This window comes from Rhinoderma darwinii, chromosome 4, assembly GCF_050947455.1.
Source record: "Rhinoderma darwinii isolate aRhiDar2 chromosome 4, aRhiDar2.hap1, whole genome shotgun sequence".
Lineage (NCBI taxonomy): Eukaryota > Metazoa > Chordata > Amphibia > Anura > Rhinodermatidae > Rhinoderma > Rhinoderma darwinii.
Window position 1 is genome coordinate 73,510,710 of NC_134690.1, and position 13,101 is coordinate 73,523,810.

General features: G+C 42.2%; 1 protein-coding gene across 1 annotated transcript in view; it reads right to left on the reverse strand.

The window, feature by feature from the left end:
* The window catches only part of LOC142760419 (kyphoscoliosis peptidase-like), a 28,755-nt gene extending 15,977 nt beyond the window's left edge, over nucleotides 1–12,778 (reverse strand). The window contains exons 1-6 of the mRNA XM_075863606.1: nucleotides 12,709–12,778; nucleotides 9,487–9,546; nucleotides 7,680–7,751; nucleotides 6,927–7,009; nucleotides 5,469–5,577; nucleotides 3,739–3,856 (exon numbers count right to left, since the gene is read on the reverse strand). Coding sequence (XP_075719721.1) covers nucleotides 3,739–3,856; nucleotides 5,469–5,577; nucleotides 6,927–7,009; nucleotides 7,680–7,751; nucleotides 9,487–9,546; nucleotides 12,709–12,778 — 512 coding nt within the window. The remainder of the gene's footprint in view (nucleotides 1–3,738; nucleotides 3,857–5,468; nucleotides 5,578–6,926; nucleotides 7,010–7,679; nucleotides 7,752–9,486; nucleotides 9,547–12,708) is intronic.
* Nucleotides 12,779–13,101: the final 323 nt, after the last annotated feature.

Genomic DNA, 13,101 nt, shown 5'->3' on the forward strand with positions numbered 1-13,101 from the left:
GGGGCTGCCCAATCTTGACATGTGTGTCTGCCAAACGCTGCTAACCGAGCCGCCAGACTGCATTTAGCGAAACTTAAACTGGAAAACTGGATTGTTGAAATAAGCAAAGAGAAATAAGTGGAGAAATATCTCAAATTTTAAACCTAGCGGTATTATTATAGTAATGTAGTATTATTATTATTATTATTATTATTATTATTATAGTAATATAGTGTTATAGTAGTTCAAATAACTAATTGATTAACAATAATTTTGTATTGTATCAAATTTGAAAGTAATGCGGCCCGACCACTTCACATTTTTTCTATATGTCGCCCACTTACCCGGCCGAGTTTGAGACCCCTGATCTAGTGGCAATTCACATCAACAATGTCTGGGCAGACAGACTCGGTTATCAGCAAGCCATCACGGGGGAATGGGAACTGGACCCAGAAGTTTTCAACCAGATAATTTGAGCAATGAGTAGATTGGCTATAGATTTGATGGTGACTCACGCCAACCGAAAATGTCCAGAATTCTGCTCCCTGTTTCACCACAACAGACGGCTGGCACTAGACGCCTTCTCAATCAGATGGACCTTCAGGTTGGCATATATCTTTTCACCGATTCCAATGATTATGTAGATGCTAATGAAGAATTAGTAGGATTAGTCTTCAATAATAGCGGGGTTAAAACTGAGTTTCCTAGCAGTTCAGATATCAGCTTTAACGGCCTGATCAGGGAAGTCTTGGGCCAAAGAATGGCTGGTGAAGAGATTCATGAGAGCTACCAGGAGGCTCAGGCCAAGGGTTTTAGAGCCATATCCTAGTTGGTACCTTCCACTGGTCTTAAGAGTGCTTATGAAATTTCCTTTTGAACCTTTGCAGGATCTGGACTTGAAGATGTTAACATAGAAGCTGTTATTTCTGACTGCAATTACATCTGTGAAAAGAATAAGCGACATCCAAGCCCTGGCATGTAAAGTACCATATATATATTTTTTTTTTCCCAGGGAGAGTAGTGCTATGAACTCTTCCAACGTTTTGCCCTAAAGTCAATGGCAAATATCAATCAGGAAATATGTTTACCATCATTTTTGGCGGAGGAGGCAGAAGTTTGAGTGCAGAATCTATACGCCCTGGATGTAGGTAGAGCTTTACAACTATATATTGAAAGGACTAGGTCCTTTAGGAAGGTAGAGAACCTATTTGTTATGTTTCTTCCAAGGAAGAAAGGATTTAAAGCTTCTAAAGCTACGTTAGCCAGATGGCTAAGGGAAATTATTATTTTTTGTTACCAGTTAGGGGGAGAGCCCCCTCCTGAAAAGGTTTGCGCTCATTCAATTCGTGCTACAGCAGCGTTGGAGAGGATCTGTGCAGCAGCTTCATGGTCCCAAACAAACACATTCATGAAGCACTACAGACTGGACACCGGGGCTTCAGAGGAAGCAGCCTTTGGACGTACAGTTTTGTCTTCATCTTGCCCACCTATATAATCTCCATGATATATCCCATTGGTTTCTGTGCTGGTGCGTTGGACGACCAGGAAAGAAAGAATTATACTCACGCCATTCTTCTTTCCATCAGTCCAAGCAGCAGCACAGCTGTTTTGTTCCCTCTCATTAAAGTTCTTGTTTGATTTGCCTGCATTTCTAGTATTCTTTTTAAAGACACAAGGAGGTGGGACTTAGGACAATTGTTCCCTCTAAGCCTTGGCAGCTCCTGAGCGGGGCAGTTAAGGAGCAGGGCAAGTCTCCATCAATGGTGGGCGATCTGATGACCAAAAGTAATACCCCCAGTAAACGCTAATATAGCGACTAAATAAGAGAATAAGAAAACTTATGTTAAATTTGTTTTAATTACTTTTTTAAATACTATAATATTACAAGTCCACCAGTAAAATAGATGTTACAAACACCAATTATAGGCATCAATGAAAGATTTCCTCATTACACCACTGGCCCTGTAGATAGCGCCACACAGACCCCTGTAGATGGCGCCACACAGACCCCTTGTACATAGCGCCACACAGACACCCCTGTAGATAGCGCCACACAGACCTCCCCTGTAGATAGCGCCACACAGACCCTCCCATAGATAGCACCACACAGACCCCCTGTAGATAGCGCCACACAGACCCCCCTGTAGATAGCGTCACACAGACCCACCTGTATATACTGCCACACAGACCCCCTCAGTAGATAGCTCCACACAGACACCCCCAGTATTTAGCACCACACAGACTCCCTGTAGATAGTGTCACACAGCCCCATGTAGATACTACCCCATGTTGATACTGTATATACTGCCACACAGACCCCCCCTTGTATATACTGCCACACAGCCCCCTTGTATATACTGCCACACAGCCCCCTTGTATATACTGCCACACAGACCCCCGTATATACTGCCACACAGACCCCTGTATATAATGGCACACAGCCCCCATTGTATATACTGCCACACAGCCAGCTTGTATATATTGTCACACAGCCCCCCTTGTATATACTGCCACACAGCCCCCCTTGCATATACTGCCACACAGCCCCCCTTGCATATACTGCCACACAGCCCACCTTGTATATACTGCCACACAGACCCCCTTGTATATACTGCCACACAGACCCCATATATACTGCCACGCAGCCCCCCTTGTATATACTGCCACACACAGACTCCCCTTGTAGAAAGCCACACACAGTCCCCACTTGTAGATAGCCACACACAGCCCCCCCTTGTAGATAGCCACACAGCCCCCCCTTGTAGATAGCCACACAGCCTCCCCCTTGTAGATAGCCACACAGCCCCCCTTGTAGATAGCCACACACAAGCCCCCCTTGTAGATAGTCAAAACATCACCCCCTTGTAGATAGCTACACACAGCCCCCCTTGTAGATAGAATACACAGCCTCCCTTCTAGATAGCACCCCCATTCCCTTGTAAGTAGCGCCGCACAGCCTCCCCCCTTCCCTTGTACTTAGTGCAAACTGAGCGGAGAGCTGTGGCCTACTGCTACAACTCTCCGCTCTGCCTGACATGACTCACCGTCAGGAGGAGGTGGTCATGTGGCGAAGATCGGATCACTTTTGTCTGGGGTCGGTGACGGCACAGGACTGGACCAGTTCAGTCACCTGACCTCATGTTAGGATTGGTCCATTTCCGCCACCGACCTCACTTGTCAGCAGATGGCCTGCATACCGTTTCTGATACTCTGGGCTATCTCCTCCCTCTCCCACCTTCTCGGAGTTCTCATTGGGTGGCCGCCCCGTGAAGGTGCGTGAGGGAGGAGATTGAGAAACTTCCGCCCGCCGCACTGACTGTGCATGGGCTTTAAAGTTCAGTGAGCTGGGGGGCCGTGGAATGTGCGCGGCCGCGCAGCTGCGCACCTTATAGGGAACATTGCTTAGGACCCTATATATAGTCTACTTAATTGACTGTTTTATTGTTTCTTGTCATCTGTCCTACCAGCAGTGGGTAATTAACCCATTAGTTTCAGTGCTGCTGCTTGGACTAAAGGAAAGAAGAATAGCATAAATATAATTCCTTCTTTTTCTGTGCTAAGAAGGATTGTTTTATTTGTTTTTGTTTTTTTAACAGTCAATTACTGTTGGCAGAAATTTTTTCTCTTTGCCTTTTGTTTCAAGATTAACATAGAATATATAAAGGTTGGATTTAGGACATTACCTACAGCAGACTAAATGGCTTAGATAATTTTGTTTGGTAAACTAGGTGAACCGATTGACACTATGAAATATGTCACCTGCACATATCCTGAAACAAACTGGAGTATCCAGCACAGACACCTTTCCCACTTCTTAGGATTTCTTTAGGATCAATTGATCTCAGAGCTTCATTATACAAACCAATTATGTCATATTCTAAAAAAAAAAAAATGTAAAAAATCTGTTAGCTTGTTAAAGTTTTCAAATAATAAAAAAAACCTTCACGTTAAAGTTTTTTTTAAGCTGCAAACATTTATGGTGTGTTATCCAATTATATTTTGATTTTTGAGGGTCTGACCATTGGGATGGGGCTGCTAAGTCCCCTACTCTACGAATATACCTCATTAATTGTGTCAGCTAGTGCCATCCAAATATAAGCTCTGCCTTTAAATCCAGGTCACACCCTCATAATGAGTTCCCCCATGACCAGTACCAGTACCAGTTCCCAGAGTGCCCCTATTACAGACATTTATGTGTATGATATGCAATAAATATTTAATTGGTAGTGATCTGACCATTGGGACAAGATACCCAGTCCCCTATTCTGTTAGTTTCTAATTAATGACTTTACTGGGAAAACCTATTAATGTTACCAGGATGCGCTCCAAATCGTGTGCCCACTAGTGCCAAGTAAATCTAAGCTCCGCCCCTAAATACAGGTCACTCCCTCACAATGACAGCCAGACTGTCCTTTTAACAGTGCCAGACACCCCGTGGCGTAGCTATAGGGGGTTGCAATTATGACCGGGTCCCAAAGCTTGGGGGTCCACGGCCCCCAGCCCCATGTCTATTAAAATTAACTATAGTAACTGGGGCCTATGTAATAAAATACACGGGCCCATGTTACTATAGTAACAGTTTACTTACCCTCCTCGTTCCCGAGCACAGTGGGGGTCCTGACGTCTTTGAGGACGACCCTATCCATAGCTATAGGGTCGTAGTGCTATAGATATGCTGTCTCCCCTGACATTTTAAGACCTTAGTGACGCCCCTGGCTGCTAGTGCTGTATCATTGGGTCCCTTAGGAGACCCAGCGATGCAGCTGAAAGCTGCGGGCCCTCAGCCATGAGAAGAAGTTGGGGGGGCCCAAGAAGGACTTTTGCATCGGGGCCCATGAGCTTTTAGCTACACCCCTGCAGAAACTATAGTGTCTCATTAAAAAGGTTGTCTCTCTAGAGACCCTTATGGGTATGATATGCAAAAAATTTTTCATCGGAGGGTTTTTGAACATTTAGTGTTTCTAGTGCCCTATTATGTTGAAATGTTGGAAACTAAGTACAAATCACTATCCCATAATGACAGCCAGCGTTCCCTCACAATAGTGCCAGCAACCAGAGTGCCCCCATAAAGGGGTTTTTCCTCTAGAGGCATTTATGGATACGATATGCATTAAATACTTGATCGTTGGGGGTCTGAACATTGGGAAATAGGGGAATGGGATGCCCAGTCCCCTATTCCATTCACATCTAATAAATGTCATCAGTGGGGAAAATCCTTTAATGTTTACAAACTGCACCATTCATCGTGCCAGCTAGTTCCTTGCAAACATAATTCCAGACCCTAAATGTAGATCACTCTTCATGACACTGACAGCCAGAGTGACCCATTAATATTTCTACTTCCTCTCCCAACCCTGTTACTAGTAGTAGCAGTTCTGCTGGTCTAGTGGAGTGGTCAGTGGATAATTGTTCCTGACAGAATAAAGCCTGGCTTTGCATTGGCAACTATGATTATTATGTTATTTGGACTACTTTTATTATCTATTTACCTATGTGATGGCATATCCATATCCAGATTGCCCGAACTTTCTCCACGTCTGTATGAGCAGCATGGACAAGTTGCTTTGTTAAATGATCCAGAGATCCTGTAGACGGCAACTAATGTGAAGATAAAGAGATTTAGGGCAAAATACATGATGAGACACTTTGCGGTATCTGTTGTGTTACCATTATTACAATACAGAATTAAATTTCACCCAGCTTGTTACATTACTTTTGAATATAAAAATGACAAACATATTTTGTATTTGGACAATGCAGCAATATACGGTAAAGGGTTTTTCCCATAAACATCATTTATCACCTATCCACAGGATAGATGAAAAATCACTGGGTTCCAACCACTGGAACCACTAGCGATAATGAGATTGAGCATTGTTCTCAGCTGTCTCTGTCAGTTCTATAGACAGTGAATAGAGGGGTGATCACGAATGTGCACTATCTATCGCTCCATTCACACAGGCGACTCGGGGACCCACATTCTAGTTATCGATGAGGACCCCAGCGGTCAGACCCACAAACGATCAGACATTTATCACCCATTCTGTGAACAGCGCTAGTTTTTTGTCACCTCATCTCCCACAAGAAAATGAAATAAAAAGTGATCAAAAAGGCTCATGTACCCAAAATAATACCAATAGAACCTACAGCTCACTCCTCAAAAAAATAAGCTCTCATGCCGCTCAATCGACAGAAAAATAAAAATTGTATTGTATTGTAAATTGACCCGCAGAATAAAGTTAACATGTTGTTTTTACCCCAAAAACAATGGAGGAATTAGTGTTTTTTCTCCCATCCTACCCCTCAAAGAAATGTTATCCAGTTTCCCAGCAAATTCTATGGTACAATAAATGGTGCCGTAAAAAACTACAACGCGTCTTACAAAAAACAAGCCCTCATACCGTTATGTTGAAGGAAAACAAAACGTTATGGCTTTTAGAAGGTGGGGAGGAAAAAGCAAAAATCTAAAAAATGGTTGCGGAGGGAAGGGGAAAAAATACCTTTAACTCAACATCCATAGTTCAGAAATTCAGATAGTTTGACATTATTCCTGTATAAGATATTTATTGGAACACAACTGTATACGTGGATGTGGATACACTACGTGTTTTGAATAGTCACTACACAATGGCAAAGAGGCAGACCATGCGACTGCTAGGGGGCCCCTGAAGAGAGGGGGCCCCGCTCAGGTTGTCTACATCTCTTATTTTAATGGGTGGTAAAAACTTTTTCAGGGAACCCCTCTTCCCAGGCCCTACAACATTAGCAAATTGGCACGTGGGTAATCAACCCCCGGATCATGGAAAGGAGATGGGGGCAAACAAGCACCACGTCTTCCTGTCTCAGGTAGTTAAGGGTGTGCTGGTGCCATTTTAATATTTGCTATGGGGCCATCATTCCTCTATACACACCCCTGACACTACATAGAAAACGAGGTCAATATTTACCTTTGCGGCATAATCATCAAGCTTTTCAAAATCCTTTAAATCTATCTGTAAAGATTTCAGATTTGATCTGTCCCAAGGATATTCTGCGTTAGAAAAGGGATTAATTAATTTTAGTAACAATTAAAAATGAAGCAAACCAAAAATGTGGAGGTACACTCTGGCAAGCTGTGGGTGCTGTGGTATGAACTCGTACAACACAGATCTGTAATATAGACGTAGGCCTAATACATAGCCCTATACACACAGTATAGTTGTTATTAAATATATTTCATATAATTTTCCCTGATTATTTCTTATTGGAGCCTGCTCTTTACTTCATTTTATAGGATGTGGTTTTTCAGGTTTCCCGGCAACTACTTGGCTTCCTGTCTGGGTGACTACCATTTGAAAACATGATATAGGTACATCATTTAGGAAGTTCTATATATTAAAAAAGACACTGCTGTTCTCTGTAAATAAGTGTCTTTTTATTTTTATCAAGTGCGATATGAACAGCAGATTTTTGTACAGAAGGTCAACAGTAACAGGTAAGGCTGTATAATAAATATTCCAGCAAGGATGACGGGTGTGAGTGAAATTCCAACCTCATTTATCAAAAATTTCTTGGAAAAACTGGTTTCTTGCTCGTGGCAACCAATCACTGTGCAGATTTTTAGAGCAGTATAACAAATGAAAGCGGATCTTTGGTACTGTGTGTATCCCTAAAACACCCCAAAAAAAAACGTTTAAATATATAAAAAATGATTCTCTTACTGAAATTTGATCCTTTGTATTCTTCTTTTTTCTTTACTTTTTGTTCTTTTATTTCCTTTTCCTCAATGTGCACTAAAGACAGAAAAACAGTCATTCATACCCGATAATAAAAGCATTCAGCCGTTAACTTTATGAACTCAGTCTTTATTTGTGTGCCGTAATTAAAGGATAATATTACCGTAGTTTGTCAATTATATAAGGTGATTCATACTTGAAAGGACTCCAATAGAAATCTAATGATATTAAATATTGTAGGTTTAAAAGATGCAAACATTTCAGCTACATTTTCTAAAGAGATCCTAAAAATGTAGCACTAGGTTGAACAGAATACTGGGTACAGCCAGCCAAGACATCGGGCAAATTGAGTAGGACACAGTTATAAGGGCACAAGTGCTAAAGAGGCAGACTATGCCACCATAGAAAGGGGGCCCATCCCTGGTGGCCACTGGGTGGGGAGAGAATTTGTGCAGCACTCTGCTCCAGAGGAGCTGCATTGTAAGCAAACAGGGAGGTGGAGAATTGGACTAAAGGTTTTGGAAAGGGCAGCACCTATACCTAGACACTTTCCATTAATGGCATCTGCATCAGCACATTCTTCTCAGCCTTATATCAGGCATATGTAATTAAAATGTCACAATAGTGTTTTTTGGGACAGCCTCCTTTAAACAAAGGCGGAGTTGTGACAACCTCCCTCTAATTGCATTCAAAATATTCAAAACGTGAGGCTTGTTAACTTATGCCAACTTTAAAAGGGTTGTGATAAAACCGATTGTCAAATACCAAACCGATTGTCAAATACCCTGTTAAGAAATCCTGAGCTAAAAGAGGGATGTCCCCCTGTTCAGGACCCTCATTTATTAGCCAGATCTGAGTGTGGCTATAAAGAGTATCTTTTACTTTGGATGAACCAACAGCCTATTGATTTAAACTGGACCTGCATAATGCTTAATTTCGCCTGGGGTGGTGCTACAGAGAAATTGAACATTTACTGTCACAGATTATAACTGATCCCTGAGGGTTCCAGCCCGACAATCTGTGATCAGCTTATTATCGGGGGAACCTTTCTGACATAAAAAGGGATTCTCCAAAGCAAACCACCCTTTTAAGCACAAAAGTGTTGAAAGAAAGTATAAAATAAATAATTACTTGTTATCTTAAATGTGTTGTCTGGGCATGGGGCGGCTTTTCATACCGATGACCTATCCACAGGATAGGTCAACAGTATATATCCAGATCCCGCACCGATCAGCTGCTCAGGCTGCCTCCGAGCAGTGGTTGGTAACGGAAGCAGATGGCTCCATACACTGCATAGCGGCCGTGCTGCACTACAGCACTTGAATAGGAGCAGAACTGCAGTGTTGAAGCACAGTGTCTATACAGTGGTCAGAGCCATCTGCTTCCATAACCAACCACCGCAAAAGTTGCGGAGCCCGGAGGCAGCCGGAACAACTGATCGGTGCGGGGTTAGATGTCGGACTGGATATATACTGATGACCTATCCTGTGGGTAAAAAACCGCCCCATGCCCAGACACCCCTTTAAAGATAGAAAGGAGTCCTATGAATGACTGTGCTACCAAGCTGTAGTATCACTTGCTAAGAAACACCTACACATTCACTCAAGGTAGCATGGACTGAATGCCAGTGAGCATTGTACTCCTTGTTTCTTTCAGGTATAACCATGTTTTTATATGGTCAATAAAGCTACAGTATGACCAATACATGCTTATTTAAAATAACTGAAGCATAGTAGAACAAACATGTTTTATACAACATCACCAAAGACTAAAACACAGTCTTATTTCTCACCTTTGTTTCTGGATGTTTTAGAGAAAATGCTGAAAGTATTTTTGTCATCCGTTCTCGGACCTAAAGAAGAAATCATACAGTAAATTAGTATTCTAAGAGCAACTTGGAATCTGGCACCAGTGAATTCTCACTAACCCTCTTCTTGCTGAATTTCTTCATTATTCTTCTTTTTTTTTTTATCTAGAAAAAATAATACTTTATAAGACTAGAATAAATAAAACTTTTAGAATACTTTAAATACATTATATATGAGGTTGCCCCAAGAGTACACCCCTGCCCACATGGCTTAATAGGGAATTTAGGCCTCATAGATTATCTTAAGACCACCTCTATTAGCAATCTAATTAAAGGGGGCACCGCAAGGTCTTCCATGCTATCCTGAGTTTCTATTAATCACAGTGTATGGGCATGGTATGGGTATGGGCTTGGGTATGGCCACCTTATTAAATACTTCTGTAAGGCTTTTTTTACCTAATGGTGAGGAGGTCTTCCATATGAAATACCTACCTTTTCATGTACTTGAAGCTAATGGCTGGAGGAATGGCTGAAAGTCATGGTAAACATCTACACCTATAGTATGTGAACTTCCTTGACATAAAACTGTAAAAAAAATCTTAAATAAAACTAAGATTTAATAGAAAAGGAAAACAATAACAAATTTAGACTTTTTTTTTAAGAACCTGCAGTCTATATATTTAGAATCATATTTAGGGCCTGTTCACATCTGCGTTGGGGTTCCGTTTGGGGTTTCCGTTCATCTATTCCGTCGATCAACAGATGAATGGAAGGCCAAGTGGAAACTATCGATTCCATTTCCATTACCATTGATTTCAATGGTAATGCTTCCGTTTCAGTTGATTTCCGTTCTGTAAAGTTTTTCTCACTGAAACAATAGTGCTGTCAACTATGCTATAGTTTCCGTGAAAAAACAGAAACTTTACGGAATGTAAATTAACTGAAAACAACTGAAACTGAATCATTACCATCAAAAACAATGGTAATGCAAAGGCAGGGCCGGCCATTGGGGTGTGCGACCTGTGCCTTCGCACAGGGCGCATCACTCCAGCAGGTAGAAGGGGGCACTGCACTGGCTCCCCACCCCTGCTTGTGCTTCAGAAGCGCCCGGGCCAGGCAACTCTGCAGCTGCCTTTCCGCCCGGGTGCTTCTTCTCTCACTGGTGTCGCTACCGCTTTAGAACCCATAGCGGCTGCTATCGGCGACATCGGACATGATTGCGCCCGTGCCACCCAGGGGCAGCTGCAGCAGTAGAAACATCAAATTCAATAGTATCTGCGTCCAAGGGGGAGGTGGGAGCTGTAGGGCACTGTCTACAAGGGGGCGGTGGGGGGTGTATCACACTGTGTAAAAGGTGGAGGTGGGGGGAACTGTCTAGAAGGGGGAGATGGGGGGCTGTATGGCACTGTGTACAATGCGGAGGTGGGGGCACTGTCTACAAAGGGGAAGTGGGGAGCTGTATGGCACTCTCTACAAGGGGGAGGTGGGTGGCTGCATGGCACTATCTACAAGGGGGAGGTGAGGGGCTGTATGGCACTGTCTACAAGGGGGAGGTGGGGAATTATGGCACTGTCTACAAGGGAGAGGTGGGGGGCTGTATAACCCTGTCTACAAGGGGGAGGTGAGGATCTGTATGGCACTATCTACAAGGGGGAGGTGGGGGGCTGTATGACCCTGTCTACAAGGGGAAGGTGAGGGTTTGTATGGTACTATCTACAAGGGGGAGTTGGGGGGCTGAAAGACACTGTCTACAAGGGAAGATGAGGGGCTGTGTGGCAATGTCTACAAGGGGGAGGTAGTGGATTATGGCACTATCTACAATGAGGCTGTATGGTACAATCTACAGGGGACACTATTTACAAGGGCTGGCTGTGCGTTGCACCGAGGGGAGGGGGGCATTATACTGTGTGGGGGCCACTAAGCGTACATTATACTGTGTAGGGGCAATATAAGGGGCGTTATACTGTGTGTGGCACTTAGGGGACATAATACTGCATGGGCACAACTATAGGACAAAATACTGTGTTCTTGAAGGGGTTTTAATATATTAGATTATTAAATATTATTATTATACTGTATAGGGCAGCTATGGGGGCATTATACTGTATGAGGGGCAATATACTGTGTAGGGGCACTATAAAGGGCATTATACTGTGGGGGGGACTTTTTTATGGGGCATTTTTTTATGATGGGTTGGGCGCCGAAAGATAATGGGGTGGGCGCCATCTATCCTAAGAACGGCCCTGTGCAAATGGAATCGATAGTTTACCTTTGGCTTTCCGTTCATCTGTTCCTCTGACGGAATGGATGAATGGAAACCCAAAACAGAACCCGATGGGGATGTGAACAGGCCCTTAGCTGTATATTTAGTAACAACTACACAATTACACAAGTGAACCCTACACAAGTAAAGGAGCATTTTACAGGATCTTTAATAACTTCTATAGGCTAAACATTAGATAAAAATATAAAAACAAAGTGTTTTGCTATCTTTAGGTTCAAACAAGTTTTTACAATTTGTATAAACTGTTCCTTTAAATTCTAATGTTACCAGTAACTAAAGGAATATTTACAATAATCAACAGAAAATATCACTACATTATATTATACACACACATATATATATATATATATATATATATATAGTGTAAATGAAAAGGGAAGCTTATAAGAACTTACTCAGGTAGTAGATACACAGGTAGATAGGGACCAATGGAAAGCAAAAAATCCCTAGCAGAATATTCTGCCACAGACTGAGATGTTCGTGCAGTGCCATAGTTAATGCCAGCCAGAACTGAATGTATGATGAATTCTGTCTACTACATGTATATACTCTGTGTTTATCATCGATATGTAGCTAAGCACCTGAACTATCAAGTAAATAAATCGCTGCCAGGAAGGTGCAATGTCTGCAAGTGTCAGGTTACGGTAACAATCTTCAACAGAGATTTGCATACAGTACATATTATAAGACATTGTACAATGCACATATTACACATTACCGACTACACTGCTAGGAGCTGTACAGACACATAGATGTTTATAGCCGTATTTTCATTGAATTCCACAAAACAGACAAGAGATTAAATACAAGAACAATATATCAACAATCTCTAAAGCGGTTTTACGTTTTATGCAAATCATGCTTAATCATTCTATAATAAAGTTATTGAACTTTCTAACATACTTTGTGTTTCGATTCCTCACCTTCTCTAGATCTCTGCTTGCTTTTAGTAATAGATCTCACATCTGAAAGTTTGATACAATTGTACACCATACTGTAACTGAATAATATCACCATACTGTGACTGAATTATACCTCCATACTGTTACTGAATTAGAACACTAGATGCAGGGCCGGATTTAGGATAGATGGCGCCCCGTGCAAAATTATCTTTCGGCGCCCCACCCCATCATAAAAAAAGTGCCCCAGAAAAAAAAGTATAATGCCCCCCACCGTATAATACCCCTTTAGTGCCCCCATACAGTATAATAATAATATTTAATAATATAACATAATATATTATAACCCCTTCAAGAACACAGTATTTTGTCCTCTAATTGCACCCACAGTATTATGCCCCCTGTAGTACCTCTACA